Here is a 22,979-nt window from a genome sequence, read left to right on the forward strand (position 1 = left end):
CTCTTGACAGTGGAGCTGCACTTTTGAAACTAGTTGTGACAAAATAAATTAATTATAGTTCAAAAAGACTTATTTGTGGAAATTTTATCAGCCTTGAACCTGTAACAAAAACATCTCCCTGAAAAAAATACCCAATATCATACTGAATAATAGCAATTAAATATGTATGGAACACATGATAGTATGGGAATTTCAGAAAAAAAAGAGTACAGTAAATTTTACATCAGTAATTGTCTAAGAGAAAGCTTTGTGCCAGATGGATGCTGCATTTGTTAACTGCTGATCAGGACAAATTCATCTGTTCCCAAGCTGAAATTATTGTTGGGACCTAGAACTGGCTGAAACCCAAAGTAGGAAGCTCTAAGATATTTATTGATTCAGTGGAATGAAATTGGTAAAACAGACTAGATGCCATAGCAGTGTGAGTGTTTACTGCAGTTAACAAAAATATTCTGTCCCTTGCGGTGAAGTTACTGGTTGTGTGTAACCGGTCTAGGTGAAACCAAGTGATAGATAGTTGTTTTGCTGGGCTTTATATTCTGTTGTGACAGTTCTAGAGCCTTTCAGAAAAAGTCTATGGTCAGTAGCGTATAAGTGTGTAAATACCCAGATCATGCAATACTTGTTGGAGGTTACTCCAACCTGCTAAGTATATGTAGACTGGGACACCTTTGCATTCTTTGCAGAGAGTACAGACGGATAATACTGTGAAGTAATTTTGACCACATTTTCTGAAAACTGACTTGAGGAGCTAGTTCAGCAACCCACAGGCAATGGAAAATTTTAGACCTTGTGGCTTCAAACAGGCTGGGCCTTATCAATGGCATCAGTAGAGAGACAAGGATTAGTGATCATAATTTCATCGTAGTGACTGTGGTTACTAAAGTCAATAAATAAGTCAAGAAGGTCTAGGAGAGTTTTTCTGCTAGAAAGAGCAGATAAGCAGTTGTTAGCATCTCACTTAGACAATGAATTGACATTATTTAGTTCCAGTATGATGGACATAGAGGAATTAAGGGCAAAGTTTGAACAGATTGTATGTCGTGCTCTGAGCAAGTATGTGCCTAATAACTAGATTGTAGAGCACTTGCCCGCAAAAGGCAAAGGTCCCGAGTTTGAGTCTTGGTCGGGCACACAGTTTTAATTTGCCATGAAGTTTCATATCAGCGCACACTCTGCTGCAGAGTGAATATCTCATTCTGGAAACATCCCCAGGCTGTGGCTAAGCCATGTCTCCGCAGTATCCTTTCTTTCAGGGGTGCTAGTTCTGCAAAGTTCGCAGGAGAGCTTCTGTAAAGTTTGGAAGGTAGGAGACGAGATACTGGCAGAAGTGAAGCTGTGAGGACCGGGCGTTAGTCGTGCTTCGATAGCTCAGATGGTAGAGCACTTGCCCACGAAAGGCAAAGGTCTCGAGTTCGAGTCTCGGTCGGGCACACAGTTTTAATCTGCCAGGAAGTTTCATATCAGCGCACACTCCGCTGCAGAGTGAATATCTCATTCTGGGAACTAGATTGTGGTTGTTGTTGTGGTCTTCAGTCCTGAGACTGGTTTGATGCAGCTCTCCATGCTACTCTATCCTGTGTAAGCTGCTTCATCTCCCAGTACCTACTGCAGGCTACATCCTTCTGGATCTGCTTAGTGTATTCATCTCTTGGTCTCCCTCTACGATTTTTACCTTCCCCCGCTGCCCTCCAGTACCAAATTAGTGATCCCTTGATGCCTCAGAACATGTCCTACCAACCGGTCCCTTCTTCTAGTCAAGTTGTGCCACAAACTCCTCTTCTCCCCAATTCTATTCAATACGTCCTCATTAGTTATGTGATCTACCCACATAATCTTCAGCATTCTTCTGTAGCACCACATTTTGAAAGCTCGTATTCTCTTCTTGTCTAAACTATTTATCATCCATGTTTCACTTCCATACATGGCTACACTCCATACAAATACTTTCAGAAACGACTTCCTGACACTTAAATCAATAGTCAATGTTAACAAATTTCTCTTCTTCAGAAACGCTTTCTTTGCCATTGCCAGTCTACATTTTATATCCTCTCTACTTTGACCATCATCAGTTATTTTGTTCCCCAAATAGCAAAACTTCTTTAAGTGTCTCATTTCCTAATCTAATTCCCTCAGCATCACCCGATTTAATTGGACTACATTCCATTATCCTCATTTTGCTTTTGTTGATGTTCATCTTATACCCTCCTTTCAAGACACTGTCCATTCTGTTCAACTGCTCTTCCAAGTCCTTTGCTGTCTCTGACAGAATTACAATGTCATCAGCAAACCTCCATGGATTTTAATACCTATTCCGAACTTTTCTTTTGTTTCCTTTACTGCTTGCTCAATATACAGATTGAGTAGCATCAAGGAGAGGCTACAACCCTGTCTCACTCCCTTCCCAACCACTGCTTCCCTTTCATGTCCCTCGACTCTTATAACTGCCATCTGGTTTCTGTACAAATTGTAAATAGCCTTTCGCTCCCTGTATTTTACCCCTGCCACCTTCAGAATTTGAAAGAGAATATTCCAGCCAACATTGTCAAAAGCTTTCTCTAAGTCTACAAATGCTAGAAATGTAGGTTTGCCTTTACTTAATCTTTCTTCTAAGATAAGTCGTAGGGTCTGTATTGCCTCACATGTTCCAACATTTCTACGGAATCCAAACTAATCTTCCCCAAGGTCAGCTACTACCAGTTTTTCCATTCATCTGTAAAGAATTCGCGTTAGTACTTTGCAGCTGTGACTTATTAAACTGATAGTTCAGTAATTTTCACATCTGTCAACACCTGCTTTCTTTGGGTTTGGAATTACTATATTCTTCTTGAAGTCTGAGGGAATTTTGCCTGTCTCGTACATCTTGCTCACCAGATGTTAGTGTTTTGTTATGCCTGGCTCTCCCAAGGCTGTCAGTAGTTCTAATAGAATGTTGTCTACTCCCGGGGCCTTGTTTCGACTTAGGTCTTTCAGTGCTCTGTCAAACTCTTCACGCAGTATCATATCTCCCATTTCATCTTCATCTACCTCCTCTTCCATATCCATAATATTGTCCTCAAGAACATTGTCCCAGTATAGACCCTCTATATACTCCTTCCCACTTCTGCTTTCCCTTCTTTGCTTAGAACTGGGTTTCCATCTGAGCTCTTGATATTCATGCAAGTGCTTCTCTTTTCTCCAAAGGTCTCTTTAATTTTCCTGTAGGCAGTATCTATCTTACCCCTCGTGAGATAACCCTCTACATCCTTACATTTGGCCGCTAGCCATCTCTGCTGAGCCATATTGCACTTCCTGTCTATCTCATTTTTGAGACGTTTGTATTCCTTTTTTCCTGCTTCACTTACTGCATTTTTTATTTTCTCCTTTCATCAATTAAATTCAGTATCTCTTCTGTTACCCAAGGATTTCTACTAGCCCTCATCTTTTTACCTACTTGATCCTCTGCTGCCTTCACTATTTCATTCCTCAAAGATACCCATTCATCTTCTACTGTATATCTTTCTCCCATTCCTATCAATTGTTCCCTTATGCTCTCCCTGAAACTCTGTACAACCTCTGGTTCTTTCAGTTTATCCAGGTCCCATCTCCTTAAATTCCCACCTGTTTTCAGTTTCTTCAGTTTTAATCTACAGTTCATAACCAATAGATTGTGGTCAGAGTCCACATCTGCTCCTGGAAACGTCTTACAATTTAAAATCTGGCTCCTGAATCTCTGTCTTACCATTATATAATCTATCTGAAACCTTTTAGTATCTCCAGGATTCTTCCATGTATACAACCTTCTTTCATGATTCTCGAACCAAGTGTTAGCTATGATTAAGTTATACTCTATGCAAAATTCTACCAGGCGGCTTCCTCTTTCATTTCTTGCCCCCAATCCATATTCACCTACTACGTTTCCTTCTCTTCCTTTTCAATTCCAGTCACCCATGACTATTAAATAATCGTCTCCCTTCACTATCTGAATAATTTCTTTTGTCTCATCATACATTTCATCAATTTCATCATCATCTGCAGAGCTAGTTGGCATATAAACTTGTACTACTGTAGTAGGCGTGGGCTTTGTGTCTATGTTGGCCACAATAATGCGTTCACTATGCTGTTTGTAATAGCTTACCCGCACTCCTGTTTTTTATTCATTATTAAACCTCTTCCTGGATTACCCCTATTTGATTTAACAATGAAATTCAGAAAATTCTGAGGAAGCAAAGGCTGTTGCAGTCTCAGCCGATGATGACAAGCAAAGGTTAGCAGGAATTCATGCATCTGTGAAAAGATCTATGCACAAAGCATACAACTACTAACACCAGCATACATTAGCATAAGATCTGGCTAAGAACCTGAGAAAATTCTAGTCCTGTGTAAAGTTGGTAATCAGGTCGAAGGGTGGTGTGGCAGAAGAAGATAGCAAAATGAAAGCTGATGTTTTAAATTTCGCATTGAAGAAATCGTTCACACTGTAGAAGACTATAAACATACCCTCATTTGACGATTGGACACAGTCCTGCATGGACAGACAACATAGTAATGAGTATTGCCAGAATAGTGAAACAGTTGAAAGAGTTGAAAACAAAAAGTCCAGATGGAACCCCAATTAATTTTTACAAAATGTACTCTGCAACATTGGCTGCTTACTTAGCGTGCATTTATCGTGAATTCTTGCCAAGTGCAAAGCCGCAAGTGACTGGAAAAAAGTGCAAAAACTCTGCTTTGCTTTTTCTCACATGATACAAAGTGAACTCTGGAGGAAGGGTAACAGGCAGATTCCTTATTTCTAGATTTGTGAAAAGTGTTTGACAAGGTGCCTCACTGCAGACTGTTAATGAAGGTATGAACATATGGTATAAGTTCCCAAATATGTGAGTGGCTCAGAGGCTTCTTAAGTAATAACATGTTGTCCTCAAGCGAATGTTCATCAGAGACAAGAGTACCACCAGGAGTGCCCCAGGGAAGTGTGATAGGACTGCTATTATTTTGTGCAGACACAAATGATCTGGCAGATTGGGTGGGTATGATGTTTGACAGTGGGAAAGTGGGGCAATTTGAAGGGTGAATTACTTAAAAGCAATCACCCACTGCCTTCCACGTATCCCCACATTAAAATTAATTTGTGTCTGGAAAACATTTCTGAGTTGTGTTAAGATATCGTGGCAGCTTAGGATGGCTACATTGTGACTCTTTGAGAAATGTACACTCCTGGAAATGGAAAAAAGAACACATTGACACCGGTGTGTCAGACCCACCATACTTGCTCTGGACACTGCAAGAGGGCTGTACAAGCAATGATCACACGCACGGCACAGCGGACACACCAGGAACCGCGGAGTTGGCCGTCGAATGGCGCTAGATGCGCAGCATTTGTGCATCGCCGCCGTCAGTGTCAGCCAGTTTGCCGTGGCATACGGAGCTCCATCGCAGTCTTTAACACTGGTAGCATGCCGCGACAGCGTGGACGTGAACCGTATGTGCAGTTGATGGACTTTGAGCGAGGGCGTATAGTGGGCATGCGGGAGGCCGGGTGGACGTACCGCCGAATTGCTCAACACGTGGGGCGTGAGGTCTCCACAGTACATCGATGTTGTCGCCAGTGGTCGGCGGAAGGTGCACGTGCCCGTCGACCTGGGACCGGACCGCAGCGACGCACGGATGCACGCCAAGACCGTAGGATACTACGCAGTGCCGTAGGGGACCGCACCGCCACTTCCCAGCAAATTAGGGACACTGTTGCTCCTGGGGTATCGGCGAGGACCATTCGCAACCATCTCCATGAAGCTGGGCTACGGTCCCGCACACCGTTAGGCTGTCTTCCGCTCACGCCCCAACATCGTGCAGCCCGCCTCCAGTGGTGTCGCGACAGGCGTGAATGGAGGGACGAATGGAGACGTGTCGTCTTCAGCGATGAGAGTCGCTTCTGCCTTGGTGCCAGTGATGGTCGTATGCGTGTTTGGCGCCGTGCAGGTGAGCGCCACAATCAGGACTGCATACGACCGAGGCACACAGGGCCAACACCCGGCATCATGGTGTGGGGAGCGATCTCCTACACTGGCCGTACACCACTGGTGATCGTCGAGGGGACACTGAATAGTGCACGGTACATCCAAACCGTCATCGAACCCATCGTTCTACCATTCCTAGACCGGCAAGGGAACTTGCTGCTCCAACAGGACAATGCACGTCCGCATGTATCCCGTGCCACCCAACGTGCTCTAGAAGGTGTAAGTCAACTACCCTGGCCAGCAAGATCTCCGGATCTGTCCCCCATTGAGCATGTTTGGGACTGGATGAAGCGTCGTCTCACGCGGTCTGCACGTCGAGCACGAACGCTGGTCCAACTGAGGCGCCAGGTGGAAATGGCATGGCAAGCCGTTCCACAGGACTACATCCAGCATCTCTACGATCGTCTCTATGGGAGAATAGCGGCCTACATTGCTGCGAAAGGTGGATATACACTGTACTAGTGCCGACATTGTGCATGCTCTGTTGCCTGTGTCTATGTGCCTGTGGTTCTGTCAGTGTGATCATGTGATGTATCTGACCCCAGGAATGTGTCAATAAAGTTTCCCCTTCCTGGGACAATGAATTCACGGTGTTCTTATTTCAATTTCCAGGAGTGTATTTCAGGCAGGAATCTCTTCACTGGAAAAAGGTTGGACAAAGTTCTTTGACCTAAAAGTGGATCATACTAAAAAAATGTATTATTGACCTAAAGAGTACAGCGCTTCACTACCAGGCTGATAATTTACACCTTACCCATTTTTTGGCAGTTTCAGGATATGCTCTGTAAACAATCTTTGATTCACATGATTGACAAAGTGTATAATATGTCATAAAATTGTAATATTAGGTTCACTGCTGTTGTAGAGTTTCTTCCTTGTTTTTATACAGCAGAAAGTAGACCAAAATATGTCTCTCATAATTATTTACTCCAGGATACAAGGGAATTCTATAGGATACACATATTAGTGACTCAGTGTATTACATTATGATTTTCTAGGTTAGACTGTTTCAACTCTGCCCTATGGGGAAGCTCCCTTGCCAGATGGACAGAGGTGTTGGGCTGCATGCCAGTTGGGCACAGGTTCTTTCAGATGTAATCAAACATTTTAATAACTTAAAATGACAAGGGAATAGTCTACTGATTATTAACAATTGATAAATTAATCCATATGTGGGACAATCGAACCATTAACTGACTGTAGTGTCTGTTGCCTTCTATACAAAAAGTATCTTTGAAGTACTCTCTATGTCAACTTACCTGTGTTTGTTTATGGGCGTGTATCGATGTTGCTAGAAATAAAAAGTAATTACATGCACTTCTATTCTGTGTATGTTATTTTATGTTGTGGGTATACCTTACCCGTATAACTGTTGACCTCAACACAACAACGGGGAAACAAATATAAGTGCTGACAGTTTATTTTGTGGACAGTTAAATATGGTGCCACGACAGCGGAAGACATTCACAAATAGTTGTGCACCATCAGTGATGAGATTCAACAAGTTTGCAGTGGAATCCAGATTTTAGAGCTCTCCCTTTGTGTATTGCAAAAATTGAACACTGAGCAGTGCTAACAACTGAACACTGAAACAGTGTGCAATAAACACAAACACAGACACCAATACCAACTACACCCCACCGTGCATTTGGTCTTTACACTATGCCATAGTAGGTGATATTAAGCCAGATTTGAAAATGCTGACTGTTCTGGTGATTTTTTTTATTTTTCATTTTATTTTATTTTATTATGTATTTTTCCCCTCCATATTGTGACTGCACTTAAGACCAAGGAATTGCCTGTCCAATGGTTCAAGTTGTTCTTCTGCATTGTTTTTGCGGTTATGGGCCCCATCGATGCTTGATCAACCTCAAATTTGATTCATAGTCATGGAGAATATCTTTGTGCACTACCAAGTTACCAATTATCATGAAAAATTTATGTTAGTGATCAGAAATTTAGACCAGCGAGTGACAACATTGGTATCAAATATTATTGTGCACCCACCATGTCATCAAGCTTACCTTGCTTTAAAACCTGAATTAATTGATTGCTGTACCAAATAAACAGACCAAAAGCTCAGACAAGCGGTACATAAAGAAAAAAGTGGGTAACAAATCCCCTTAAGAATTTTGGTGGCACCTACAAACTATGATAGACACAGTTACAGTTTAGGACAAATTGTTGTTGCATATTTGGCAACAGTAGTTACTGTCACAAGCACAAGTAGCAGTGGTAGGGCATGATGATAAACCGATATACAAGTTGTAAATGTGGCTGGTAGAATATATGCAGTATTGAAGTTGCAGGCAGTAGTTGCTGTGACATCATCGAAAGACAATGTGCCAGCTTACTCCAACCAAAGGATGCCAAACCCATCTGAAGACTCAACATCAGTCTGCTCTACCACCATGTCCCACGTCCTGCCAACCATCTCTGGGGAGCTGTGGAGTTTATGCTCCTCAGTTGAGGTTGTGGGCAGACAGGTCTGACTCCAGCAGTAACTTGGGGGCAAATTTATTAATTTTTGTTGATAACACAGTCATTCCAGGTGGCAAGCATCAAAATCCACTATATCATGCACCTAACCAAACAATGATCAGAATCTGGATTAGGTGTGACAGATCACAAGTCGAGCAAAAAGTGTTGACAATTTGGACACGAGATCAACAACAGGTGGGACAACATAACGCAGCAGTAAAGAAACCACCCATAACCGTTGGTACATCCGTGGCAGCAGTATGACACAACCTTCACTAATACTATGGCCACTGACAAAGCCCACTGTATTACAGTGGTTTTAAGTATAAGGTGTGGTCGAAAAGTTTTTAGCCTGAGATAGTTACCATGGTGTCTCTCACAAACAAAACCACCTACTGTTTTATGGTGACCATTTGTGGGTATGCAAGTCAAATTTCATGGCTCCAGCTTCGTTAGTTTTGCCACTAGGATGTGCTGTATATCATAGTGTAAGAAAAATGGTGAATATCGAGAGAATCAAGAACGATGCTGCGATTGAATGTCTTCATTAAGGGAATGATGCGCAGGCAAATTGTGGAGGACATGCAGAATACAATTAAGGACATTCCTCCATCTTATGCAACAGTGAAAAACTGGGTATCTGACTTCAAATGTGGAAGAACGAGTGTGGAAGATGCACCAAGGAGCGGAAGGACTGTCACCATTGCCACTGATGAAACAGTGACTGCAATTCATGATACGATTTTGCAGGATCATTGAACAATGTTGCAGCACATTGAAATCACATTTGGAATATCCCATGGGCGTGCTCATGACATTGTTGTCTATATTTTGGGAATGTGGAAAGTTTCATCTCAGTGGGTCCCGAAAGACTTGAATGCAAATCAGAGACGGGAGCGTGTGCAGTGTTGTGAAGAAATCATCCACCAATTTGAAGCAGATGAAGACTGCTTTCTTGCAAGGTATGTGACAATGGACAAAATGTGGGTTCACCACTTTGATCCTGAGTCAAAACAACAGCCACAACAGTGGAAACATCCTTCATACCCTCCCCCAAAAAAATTCCAGGTGCAAAAATCAGCCGGTAAGGTGATGGCATTGGTCTTCTGGGATGCAGAAGGGGTAATTATGGTGGATCACTTGCAAATGGGCATAACTATCAAAGCATCATACAACTGCACCCTTCTGCACTGTTTGAGAGAAGAGATGAAAAAAAGGTGCAGAAAATTGGCGTGTGGAGTTCTTTTGTATCAGGACAACGCAATGCCGCACAAGCTCACAACACTGGAAACTGTACGTGACTGTGGGTTCGAATTGTTACACCATTCGCCATATTCTCCAGATTTGCATCCATCAGACTTTTTCTTTTCCCAAACCTAAACAAAGATGTCAAAGGATGATGATTTGACAATGATGATGCAGTGATTGATGCTGTGAATGCTTGGTTGGACTCGAAATTGAAGAACTTTTATTTGAATGGTTCGCAGAAGTTATCTGAGAGTGCCCACAAGTGTATTGTGTACACAGGTATTATATTGAAAAATAAATTAGTATTATGAAATTTCTGTCATTCTTTATTTGTTAGGCTAGACCTTCCTGTTTGACATCGGGCTCAGATGTCAGCACATTCCAGCTTGGCGTGCACCTGAAAATAGCTAGTTGACCAGTCACACCTGAGAGCAGTAAAAAACTTAGCATCCGCCACCTATGCCCACAAGGTACCAATTGACATATGCCTTGCCATCATCTTCACTTGGACATTTGTAGTTACTAACATTCCTGAACCTATATTAGGCACTGACTTCCTTGCATATCATGCATTACCAGCAGTACAGTATGCAGCATATGAGGATACTTCACCTACAGCATGGATAGAGGATAGTGAACACCCAACACCTGCAACACCACACAGAAGTAGTCTGACTGATTTATGGATACCAGCACACCACAGCGGCATCAGATACAACACTATGTAACATATATGTGCCACACCTGGCCAGCCCATTTTATAGTGTGCCCACGTAATTTCCCCTGAGTGCCTGACAAAACGAAATTCATATTTGAATAAATGCTCCAAGTTAGAATAATATGTTGTTCTGACAGCCTGCGATCATCAGCTTTGCACCTCATTCACAAGAAGGATGGGTTTTGGCACCCCTGTGGTGATTATTGTGTTCTAAATGCAAGAATAGTCCCAAATGGATATCACATACCAAACATTCAAGATTATTTTATGTGTGCATTAGCTGGCACAGAAGTTTTCATCATCATACACTGCTGCAGAGCATACAATGAAATACGTGTGGCGTTCTGTGACATCCCAAAGGTGGTAGTAATTGAATTTTCATTTTTGCCGTCTGACCCCAAAAGTGTTGCAAAGATATGGCAACATTTTGTAGTCAAGTGCTGAAAGAGTTTCCATTTTGATTTGCATATCTTAATGATGATCATTGCAATGATACTGCCAATGATACTGAAATTTTCAAGAAACACCTTGCTTCATGAATGACAAGTGCAGGAAGTGTATCAGTGACTGCATAACTACAGCTTAGTACTGGATAAAAAGAAGTGTGTCATCGACAAAGTAGAAGTGACCTTCCTGGGACACATGGTTGCAGGATGTGACATTCATCTGTTGCTAGAGAAAACAGAAGCTCTACAAGCTCATGTGAAGCTGATACAATACCAGATATAATGATGTTTCCTGGAAATGGTCAACTTTTATCACTGCCACCTCCCAGCAATGAGGCTATACAAAGGCAGCTTACAAATGAGCAAGTAGTACATGGCACCACAGGCTGGCAGTCCCTCAAGTTGACCACAAAGCTGGGAAGAACTTTGTGTGATCTTAAGGTGAGCCTAACTAGTGCCCCTCACTCACCAGTGCCATCTGTGTAGCCCTACACCATCAAATCTACTAATATTGGCAAGCATTAATTTTTTTTCCAAAAAGTTGCAACAAGTATGACAGTGCTGGAGCACTTATGGCAGAGAAATGCTTGCGGTTTAAGAAGCTGTTAAATATTTCTGGGCACAAATGGAAGTTTATGCTCTGGAGATTTACTCTGATAACAACCAACTAATAGTCTTTGCATGCCAGGACACCACTGACAAGTGTTCCCTAGACATTCAGATGTACATAGTTTGTCGGACAGTTTATGACAGATGTGAGCCACATAAAAGGAGCAGAAAACTTTAGGGATAGTTAGTTCTTGCACATCTGTGGTTTGGAAAATACCATGGACTACAAAGAACTTGCTGCTGCTCAGATTTCAGAACCAAAGCTGCAGCATTTATTGGCCAGCTTTTCCACAGGATGGTGACTTCAAATTCTGGGGCCAAGCACACTGTGATGCTACATCTGTCAGCAGAAACCAAGGCACTACATTTCACCAAACACAGCAAATCTGCTTTAGACGATTTTTACAATCTGTAACACCAAGGAGCAAACATGACCATTAAGTTACTGACTGACCATTTTATGTGGCCATTGATTGAAAAAGGTGCTCACAAAAGAGCATGCTTCTGTATTCAGTGCCACCAATGCATAGTGGAATGGCATATACATGCTGACATCGGGCGGTTTCAGGGCTCTCCAACAAGATTATCCCAAGTCCACATCAGTCCCATACGTCCCCTTCCTGCTGATAGCTGCAGTTATCTTTTACAGCTGTAAAGAGATGTATTCGATATGTGGAACCTATACACATCACCAGCATTTCTGTCAAAACAACAACAAAGACCTCCATTGCCAAATAGACAGCATGACTCAGTTGCCCCCTCCATATCAGTACAGATCAGCTTCACCTATTCAAATCTGTTTTGTTCCAAGAATAGTCCAATTTATGTAGCATCTAGCATCATCATATGAGAAGCTACATCCAGCCAGCAATGGGATTCTTTACAGACAAATGGAAAAACTGGTAGAAGCCGATCTCGGGGAAGATCAGTTTGGATTCCGTAGAAATGTTGGAACACGTGAGGCAATACTGACCTTACGGCTTATCTTAGAAGAAAGATTAAGAAAAGGCAAACCTACGTTTCTAGCATTTGTAGACTTAGAGAAAGCTTTTGACAATGTTGACTGGAATACTCTCTTTCAAATTCTGAAGGTGGCAGGGGTAAAATACAGGGAGCGAAAGCCTATTTACAATTTGTACAGAAACCAGATGGCAGTTATAAGAGTCGAGGGGCATGAAAGGGAAGCAGTGGTTGGGAAAGGAGTAAGACAGGGTTGTAGCCTCTCCCCGATGTTATTCAATCTGTATATTGAGCAAGCAGTAAAGGAAACAAAAGAAAAGTTCGGAGTAGGTATTAAAATTCATGGAGAAGAAGTAAAAACTTTGAGGTTCGCCGATGACATTGTAATTCTGTCAGACACAGCAGAGGACTTGGAAGAGCAGTTGAACGGAATGGACAGTGTCTTGAAAGGAGTATATAAGATGAACACCAACAAAAGCAAAACGAGGATAATGGAATGTAGTCAAATTAAGTCGGGTGATGCTGAGGGAATTAGATTAGGAAATGAGACACTTAAAGTAGTAAAGGAGTTTTGTTATTTAGGGAGTAAAATAACCGATGATGGTCGAAGTAGAGAGGATATAAAATGTAGACTGGCAATGGCAAGGAAAGCGTTTCTCAAGAAGAGGAATTTGTTAACATCGAGTATAGATTTAAGTGTCAGGAAGTCGTTTCTGAAAGTATTTGTATGGAGTGTAGCCATGTATGGAAGTGAAACATGGACGATAACTAGTTTGGACAAGAAGAGAATAGAAGCTTTCGAAATGTGGTGCTACAGAAGAATGCTGAAGATAAGGTGGGTAGATCACGTAACTAATGAGGAGGTATTGAATAGGATTGGGGAGAAGAGAAGTTTGTGGCACAACTTGACTAGAGGAAGGGATCGGTTGGTAGGACATGTTTTGAGGCATCAAGGGATCACAAATTTAGCATTGGAGGGCAGTGTGGAGGGTAAAAATCGTAGAGGGAGACCAAGAGATGAATACACTAAGCAGATTCAGAAGGATGTAGGTTGCAGTAGATACTGGGAGATGAAGAAGCTTGCACAGGATAGAGTAGCATGGAGAGCTGCATGAAACCAGTCTGAGGACTGAAGACCACAACAACAACAACATGGGATGGACCCTAAAGGCAACTTTCCCATTCCACCATGAGAAATGGACAGAGGCTCTTCCCTTGGCCCTTTTATGCCTTTGCACAGTGCATAAGCTGGACATTGGAACATCTTTAGCAGAAACGGTGTGTGGGGAGCTGTCACATATTCGGGCAGACAATGCCCCCCCCCCCCCCCTCTCTCTCTCTCTCACCACACACACACACACACACACACACACACACACACACACACACACACTTGTCATCTATGGCAGAACAGCCACAATTGATACAACAGCTTCAAGACCACACAGCCAAGATCTCTTTCCCACTTGCTTTGCTCACACAGTGAACACTCAATTTTCATCCATGAAGCTTTGAACAAATGTTCTCACATCATGGTCCACAAAGATGTCTTCAAATCACTGCTCCAGGCATTGTACAATGGTACTGTGATAGGGAAATCATGCTGCTGCAAAACCACAAAAGTCTCTATTGAGTGGGCCAACCTCATGTTCCACGAATGTAATATAATTTCAGTATTTTATATTTGAATTGTATCTTTCTGTTAAACAATCAGTGTTACAATTGTGTTAACTCAGTAATAGTTATCTCACTAACCAGATTTGTCATGTACATAGAAATGACTGCCCATACATTAGCTGTTTGCCCAACTGATCCCACCTCTGCCTAACAGTGCCCAATTTCCACATAGGGGCAGTCATTGCAAAAAACACGTTGTGCTGAACACTTTGAAAATAGCAGTACAGAATACATAAAGTAATTAAACTTTAACTCAGAGAACCAGTTGATGTCTCTAAAAGCTGAAGACAAATGTAGTCTAGGGAGGTAATGTGGTGAGGGATAAAGGGCGGGGACTCTTCAGTTCAAACAGAATCTGTTTGTTGCAGGAAACAGCAGCATTCAGATGAAGAGAATATTGACACTTTTGGTCTATCAGTCAGGGAGCTCATTTATGTTAGTCAAGAGTGTACTTGATACTTGAAAAACAGCAAGGGTATGAATGGGAGAGCTCATCGAAAGATAGACAAATAAGCACGCACCCTGAAGTAAAAGCCAGATGAACATTAGCCAAATATACTGGAAAAAGTGGAGGAGGGAAAAGAAAATTTAGATTGAAATGGGTGGGGGAAACAGCACTAGTCTAGATTAATTGTGCTGCTGGAAGGTGACATGGTATGGAAAAGTGCTGATACCATAAATAACTAAAGGCTGTGCCTGGTTTTCAGGAGAACAGTATGCAAATGGAAGACTAAGTGAAAATATGCACAAAATACGGTGATGGCAAACAGTTTTGCAGACAAAGAATTTTTGTTAAAGACTTCTCTTTCTACATGTCAACATTCCAGTAAGTTCTGAAGTTTCCAATACATACACCTGGAGGCAGTATCATTGCAATGATTATCACCCTTCACTTCACTGCTCCCTCCTACCATTGTGTTTCATGACCCATATTCCATTATGTCTGCTTTGAAGGCCTTTATACAAGTCATCTTGTAATTTTTCCTGTATGAAAACATCTACACCACTAAAAAACATCTAAATCATCAAAAAGAGGGACTGCCATTTCAACACATCTGATTTTACATTCATCACATTAAATGATATTTGCTCTGAGTATATTTCAGAATACTGAAGTGGACCATGGAGTCCATACCCTACACATCACAGTAAACTGATGGTGAAGAACTTTTATGTTGTAGAATGCTAGAAACTTGCCACAACAAATAATTAATTACCACAAGTAACACTTGATGCTTTCCCAGCATGGCTTTGTGTTGAATTCTTGTTAACGCCTAGTCAGATAAAGTCCTTGACACCTTATGAAAATCTGGCAATCAACTCCTAACATTATTTTCAAATGACGTACTCTAACATTATTTTCAAATGACGGAAGAAAACTAAAGACATTTTGGAAGGAGTAACTGTTTTCTATATGCTATGGTGTTTTGTCAGGTTGCTGCTAATCAACTGTTTCATACAGCACCTTTTATAGCATCGTTAACCACAGGCTCTACTTTCTGATAGGGATACAAGAGTGGATCAGATATTAATGATGCTTTCTGTTCTGCATATTTTTAGCTGAAGAGAGCAGCTGAATATCTGTGTGGTGTTGGTGAAGATTGGAGACAGTAAACATTTGCATAACCCTATGCTTCTTATATCTAAGCAACAGGTGCATCGTACAACTGTTCACTGCGTCATTGTCAAATTTCTTACTCGTGAAGGTGTAAAAGCAGTGGAAATTTTATGGAGGTTGAAAGCACCTTTCAGTGCTGAAACACATCCAAGACTTCTTGTGTTTGCTCGGAATAAGAAGTTCAAGACAGGTGTAAAATATTAATGCCATTTGTGATTGCATTGAAGGCAATCGACATTTGACAGTATCCAAAATTGCTTCTCAGGTTAGTTAAAGTTATGGGAGCTGTCGAACCATTGTTGTGAAAGAACTAGGTCGCTGTAAAGTGCAGTCCCGCAGGGCCCCTCAACTTTCGAGTTGAAGAACTGAAGATTAAATATCTGCAGATTAGCGAAAGAGTTTCAGGGTCATTTTCATCTAAAGAGGAAGCATTTTTGAGTCACATTGTGGCCTGATGAATCTTGAGTATGTCAGTAAATGCGCAAATAACAACAAATCAATAGAGAGTGGCAAAGAAAGGCTGAAGCAGCTCCATTGGTAGCCAAAACTCATTTGTCAGCTAGCAAGTTGTTTACAAATGTGTGTTGTGTGTGTGTTTGTTTCTTGCTAGTGTGGTGATCCACCATCAACACAGCACATTACTGTGACCTTTTGAATGAGGTTAGACTTGCTTATTACAGCAAACAATGATATTAACCAATATGACAAGTCATTCTTCCTCATGTCAGTGTTCACCAGTATACTGCAGCACTCACTAGCTAAAAGATGATCTACACTGGTATAGAATCATGTGTAGCCCAGCTTTTCATAAGCATAAGTCCTCTCTGAAGTTATTGTAACTTTTTCAAGGGCAGACAGACAATGTACATAATTTACAGTTTGCATAGAATATTTATGACTGCTAACAATTTATGACTGCCAACAAAATGAATGCAAGTCAATTCCAATAGATTGATTTTCATTAAGACAAATCTTGAGACTACTGTGTTGCTAAATATATGTCTGTGTTGTCTCCCATCTTGGGGGTCCCCAGTATTGTGGAACATTTAAGAGTGGAGCTTGTGGCTAACAGTTCTACACATGTGGGTGTGGCATACAATGAGCCATTAGTGAATAGGTATGTCTTGGGTTGTTTCTCTAGTACCCTTCTATCACTCAGAAATAATGACAAAATATATTCCCAAAAATCCATACCATAATGACTGCTGTCTAGCTGGATGGCTAACTGGAATCCTACAAATAATTACTGGGGTCAGTGGAAGAAACTGCTGTCTCACAATAGCATGTTTTTCAATGTTGCATACTCTGTCTTCGATTTAATTCAAATACGAGAACATGAATACAGTCAAACAAAACAATTTATGTCATAGACAGTATGTTCTAGTGGTATATATGTAACAGCCTTCATGAGTGAAGCACCAGAAGACTAGCAAGTAGCATATTAGTTTCTCGGCATTCTCCATTTAATTTTTAAATTCTTTTTGTGTTTTTCTGAGGTTGTGAAGCTTAGTTCTTAAATCCATCATGTACTTACATGTTTCAGTGGTATAGAATCACATTTTAATAATGGTAACATGTGTATTTGCACAGCCATCATTTGTTTGTTCATTTTTGGATGGCCAGTAACTATTGACCACAGCTCAGTCAGTTACCAGCCTCCATAGGTGATGCACCAGGAGACTAGCGAGTCACATATTTAGCTTTTTTCTGTTTGTTTTCATATTTGATTCCCAAATTACTAGTAGTTGGATGGATAGGATGTATGCATGCTGTGTGTGGATGCAGGAGGTGCTAGCTGGAGTTCTCAAACAGCTGAAGACACGTATGGCCACAATTAGCTGTCTACAGGCTGCTGCCTCAGGGTATGGCAATAACAGAGTAACTGGTGCATTGCATGGGACATGTCAGGTGTCGTTTGTTCCACTCACGTGCTCTGCTGTCAAGGCACCTTCCAGCATATCTGACATTCGGGATCAGCACTGACTAAAGGGTGAGAGGGGAGTTGCTACACTGTTGGGTCGCTCAAAGAGGAGAATCAGTATGGAGGCTGGCCATCTGGCCTCACCCATTTACCCTGAGAGTAGACAGGTGACCATTCCTTTAGCAGGGTATGAGCAGGCACACCAGGGGAATCACTAGTTATTGGGAGCTCCAGTGTTATGTGCATTATGGAGCCCCTTAGGGAAATAATGTCCAGGGCTGGAAAGAATTGCAATGTGCACTCGGTGTGTCTGCCAAGGGCCCCCTCTGAGATGAGGCGATCTCGTCTGCAGCTATCGAGGGTGCAGGGTGCAGGGTGCAGTAGTCTGCAAGTCGTTGCCCATATTGGCACCAATGATGCCTGTCACTTGAGTTCTGAGGACATTCTCAGTTGTTGCGGACACCTGGCAGAAATAGTGAAGGCTGCTGGCCTCACTCGCATGGTGCCAGAAGAGCTCACAGTTTGCAGCATTGTACCCAGAGTTAATTGGGGTCCTTTGGTTTCGAGCTGAGGGGAAGGTCTCAATCAGAGCCTCCATCAGTTCTGTGATGGTCGTGCTGCACATTTCTGGACCTGTGTTACAGAGTTTAGTGTTGCAGGGCTCCTCTTGATAGGTCAGGTGTGCTCTACACAAAGGAAGCAGCTACTTGGGTAGCAGAATACTCGTGGGTTGCACATGTTTTTTTTTAAATAAAAGGCTAGATGGTAGTTTTGAGGTCCTCTGATCAATCTCACCAGTCAAAACACAGAGAGTGAAATCAGATTGTGTGCAAAGTAGTGACACTTCAACTGTCAAAATTTTAACAGTAAATTGGCAAAGCAGTTGTAACGAAGTTCCAGGATTTACTGTCTTGCAGGAAATTTCTCACTCAAATTTTTCTTTGGACCAAAAGCTGACTGAAACTCAAAGTCGAAAGCTCCGAGATAGTTAGCGATTCATGGAATGTATATCAGAAAGACAGATTAGATACCAAAGGAGGGGGAGCGTTCATTGCAGTTGACAAAAATATTGTCTCTAGTAGGGAAAATTTGAGTATGACAATGAAGTTATCTGGAAGTTCTAGGTGAAATCAAGTTAATTACTGGATGCTTTTACTGGCCACCCGAGTCTGCTGTGACAGTCATTCATGAAAGTCTATGCCCCGTATCGCAGAAATATCCACATCATACAATATTAGTTGGAGGTGATTTTATCCAACTGAGTATAGACTGGAACATCTCTGGATTCACTGCAGGTGCTAGGGACAGACTTCTGAACACATTTTCAAAAAACTGCCTTGAACAATTAGCTAGATAACTCACACACAATGGAAATATTTTAGAACTTGTAGTTACAGACAGATCTGACCTTATTGACAGTGTCGGTGTAGAAAGAGGGGTTTGTGATCATAATGTCACCGTAGTGACGATGCTTACTAAAGTTAATAAATCTATCAAGGAGGCCAGGAGGGTGTTCATGCTAGAAAAAGCATATAAGCAGTTGTTAGCATCCCACTTAGACAATGAATGAATACCATTTAGCTTCAGTATGATGGATGTAGAGGGATTATTGGCAAAGTTTAAACTGATTGTAAATCACACTCTGGAGAAGTATGTGCCAAGTAAGTGGATTAAGAATGGAAGGGACCCTCCATAGTTTAACAATCATATTCAGAAAATGCTGAGGAGACAAACATTGTTGTAGTCTCAGTTAAAAAGAAAGAAAAAATGCACAAATGTGGACAGGCAAATGTTAGTTGAAATTCATGCATCCATAAGAAGCTCAATGCGTGAAGCTCCACCATTAGCCCTTAATGAAAGATCTGGCCAAGAACCCAAGTAAATTCTGGTCATACATGAAAGCACTAAGTGGGTCGAAGGCATCTATCCAGTCACACATTGATCAGTTTAGGGTGGCAGTAGAAGAAAGCAAAGGGAAAAGTTTTCCTCCAAATTATGGAGGGAGGGCAACAGGCAGATTCCATATTGCTAGATTTCTAGAATGCATTTGACATGGTGTCCCACAGCAGACTGTTGCCGAAGATACAAGCATACATAGGTTCCCAGATATTTGAGTGGCTCAAAGACTTTTTAAATAATAGAACCCAGTACATGGACCTTGAAGGCGAATGTTCATCAGAGACGAGTGTATCATCAGGAGTGCCCCAAGGAAGTGTGATAGGACTGCTTTTATTCTCTGTGTACAGGAATGGCCTGACCAACAGGGTGAGCAGCAATTTATGACTGATGGCTGTGTGGTGTATAGGAGGCTGTCATCATTGAGTGATTATAGGAATATACATGATGACTTAAGACAAAATTTCGTTTTATAGGAAGAATTTTGGGAAGGTGTAACATCTGTAAAGGACACAGCATGTAGAATGCTAGAATGATCCATTCTTGAGTACTGTTAGAGTGTTTGGGAGACCCACCAGGTCAGATTAAAGGAAGATGTCAAAGCAATTCATCTACTGTTAGTTATGCTCATGCCATATTTAAACTATAACCTTATTTCCTTCACCAACATCATGTTATTCAGAAAAGGTTATATGATGGTTACTCTCTCAGCAAATAATACACATTTCCAATTATCAATTTATCTTGTTTTATTTTATTTTGATTTATAAAGTTGATAATTTCAAGGAATCTTCTCCTTCTCTTATAATTCTGTGAATCCTTTCCCTCTGCTATTTCCAATTGTCTTCAGTTATGCAAACCTCCTCACCCCCCCCCCCCCCCCCTCCCCCTCTTACCCTACTGCACCATTCTTTTCATATATACATTTGCTGCTCCATTCTTCATTTATTCCTTCTCAAGAAATAATGTTAACATTCTTCAGGGCTGCTTGTGTGAATTTTTCCTGTCTAATATTCATATTTTTTTTTTACCTGCCATTTAGAATTCTAATCATGAAAGTGCAACTTACGAGTGATAACTGCTATTGCCAATGAAAGCTGGATGTATCAAAGAAAACTAGACAAGTGATTCTAAGTTATTTTGAGTGTTTCATTTTCTTTATTTCAGGTCTATTGATCGACCATTCATTGATGATGAAGACTATGAGAGAGTAATGAAGGAATGGGAATAGTGTTTGCAGATGTGTTCAAACCCTGCAGGTGCTGTTGTTTATTTTATTTTTTTTAAAGAGAGTGCACCAGAAAAAGAGAAAATAAGAACTAATTCAGATTCACATTGTTTGTATTATGCTTGAATATAAATAGCTTAATAGTTTTTGTAAATAATTTCTAGAACTGTATAAACATCAAAACATTGAATTATGTGCAATAAATTCTCAGTTTTTGAAAAATGGGCTATAATTTGTAAACTTGTTTATGTTTCAATGCCAGGCATTTACTGATTGTCTACAATCTCAAAATTAAAGAAGAAATAATAAAGGTTTATATCTGTTTAACGTCAGTTTCATTTTTTATATTTGTACAATCCTTAAGTGGTGCTGCACATTTCTACTGCTGATGATGTACTTTCTTTTTGATGTTTGAAATATGTGGTATGAAACAGCACTTCGTCCACTCGGTTGGATCATATACTTTATTGAAAATAAACGATTCCAGTCAAAGAAATATGTGCATTGAAGATTATTATAACATAATGTATGAAGGAGAATAGTGAGTTTTTTTGTAGCATTAATTTAAAAGGGGGGAGGGGGAGGTTACACAGATTTCCAACTCATCAACTGTAAGTGTGCTAATTCTGTCATGGAATTATGTTGATCCTCGATGGTTGGTTGTACAATGGTTGTGTGACTGTAATATTCAGTAATTACTGATATAGAAACAAGAGTGATGGTTCTGTGGTGAATGAAATAGCAAAATGAAAGCAGTCTGAAAATCTCTAACAAGATTCCCGTTTACTTTCAGGCTTTGTTGTGTTCTGTTCACTTATATTAAGGCAATTATTTTATCAGTTGTTAAACAGTGGACAAGTTGCACACTTAGATGAAATGTGTAAGTTACCTTAAAGTAAGGCTTTGATAACTTTTAATCTACACACTTCTGACATTGTCAATGTGAAGGTAATCTATAGTATTATGAACACTGAATAAATTTTCAACTGCCAACATCGCTAAAATCATTTATTCATACAGATTAATGGTGTTGGCAATTCTCTGTTGCCATCTTCGGATCTGCAAAAGATGGGACCTAAAATGCTAGAATACAGCAACTAACATAACAGCCCACACAATTATATCCAATATTTTCAATGCAGGGAATAAAAACATATCTATGTTTAAATCATTACACAATCTTTGTCTTCAGTACAGTAAGTGGTGGTATACAAAGTATGTCCATGTTGGTATCATGAGCTATACCAGAAGGTGGGGTGTGACTTTTTAAAATAACTGCTTTTATGTACACACATTTTATTGCACTGGTTACAAGTGCTTACATTCATAACCACTGTACAACTCAGAGATCCCAGTGTAAAAATTCTTAGGGATACATAAGTACTACACCATCTGATGTACTCACGCATCACTTAGAATGTTTACACTGCGGTCTGTCAGTTGCAAAGTGGTGATGAATGTGATCACTTGTAATCAGCACTATGACCTGTGTGTACATAGCTGTTATTTTAAAAATTGACAGGCCAACTTCTAGTATAGCTCACGATACCAACATGGACACACACTGTATAGTACCACTTATTGTACTGAAAGTGAAGATTGTGTAATGATGTAAACATACATATATGTTTTTATTCCATATATTACAAATCTTGGATATAATTGTGTGTGCTGTTATGTAATTTCTGTATCCCACCATTTTTGGTCCCATCTTTCGCAGATCCGAAGATGGCAACATAGATTTGAATACTTGGGTTTTATCACTCAATTTATTCAATGCTGTTGGAAGCCTACTGAAAATGAAACTTCCCGAATGGTGCTCACCTCTCTATACAATGCTTAAGGAAGTGTTATCAATCTCATAATGAGATATGTGTACAGTGTTAGCAGTCCAAGATGCCAGAACAATAGCCTACACGAAGTTTATGAACTGACACTGCAGATCAGTCTGACTGCCCTTATCTGGGCTAAGAATATTCTCGTTGAGTGCACAGAAGTGTCCCAAAATATAACATCATATGAGACAATAGAGTGAAAATAAGCAAATAAACAATCTTCATGTTTTATTGTCAGAGAGAGTGGAGATCATTGTTATAGTGAAGGGAGCTGCATTCAGTTTCTGCACTAGATCTCTAATGTGATACTTCCAATAACACCCTCCATCTACCATCAGCCCAAGAA

At 40.8% G+C, this 22,979-nt stretch overlaps 1 protein-coding gene across 2 annotated transcripts in view; it reads left to right on the forward strand.

The window, feature by feature from the left end:
* The window catches only part of LOC126162554 (vacuolar protein sorting-associated protein 18 homolog), a 329,211-nt gene extending 308,356 nt beyond the window's left edge, over window positions 1-20,855 (forward strand). For both annotated transcript variants that reach the window (XM_049919139.1, XM_049919140.1), the window contains one exon: window positions 20,738-20,855. In XM_049919139.1, the coding sequence (XP_049775096.1) occupies window positions 20,738-20,801 (64 nt within the window). In that variant the 3' untranslated portion in view covers window positions 20,802-20,855. The remainder of the gene's footprint in view (window positions 1-20,737) is intronic.
* The last annotated feature ends 2,124 nt before the right edge of the window (window positions 20,856-22,979 follow it).

The sequence above is a fragment of the Schistocerca cancellata genome, chromosome 2 (genome assembly GCF_023864275.1).
Source record: "Schistocerca cancellata isolate TAMUIC-IGC-003103 chromosome 2, iqSchCanc2.1, whole genome shotgun sequence".
In the NCBI taxonomy this organism is placed as follows: Eukaryota; Metazoa; Arthropoda; class Insecta; order Orthoptera; family Acrididae; genus Schistocerca; species Schistocerca cancellata.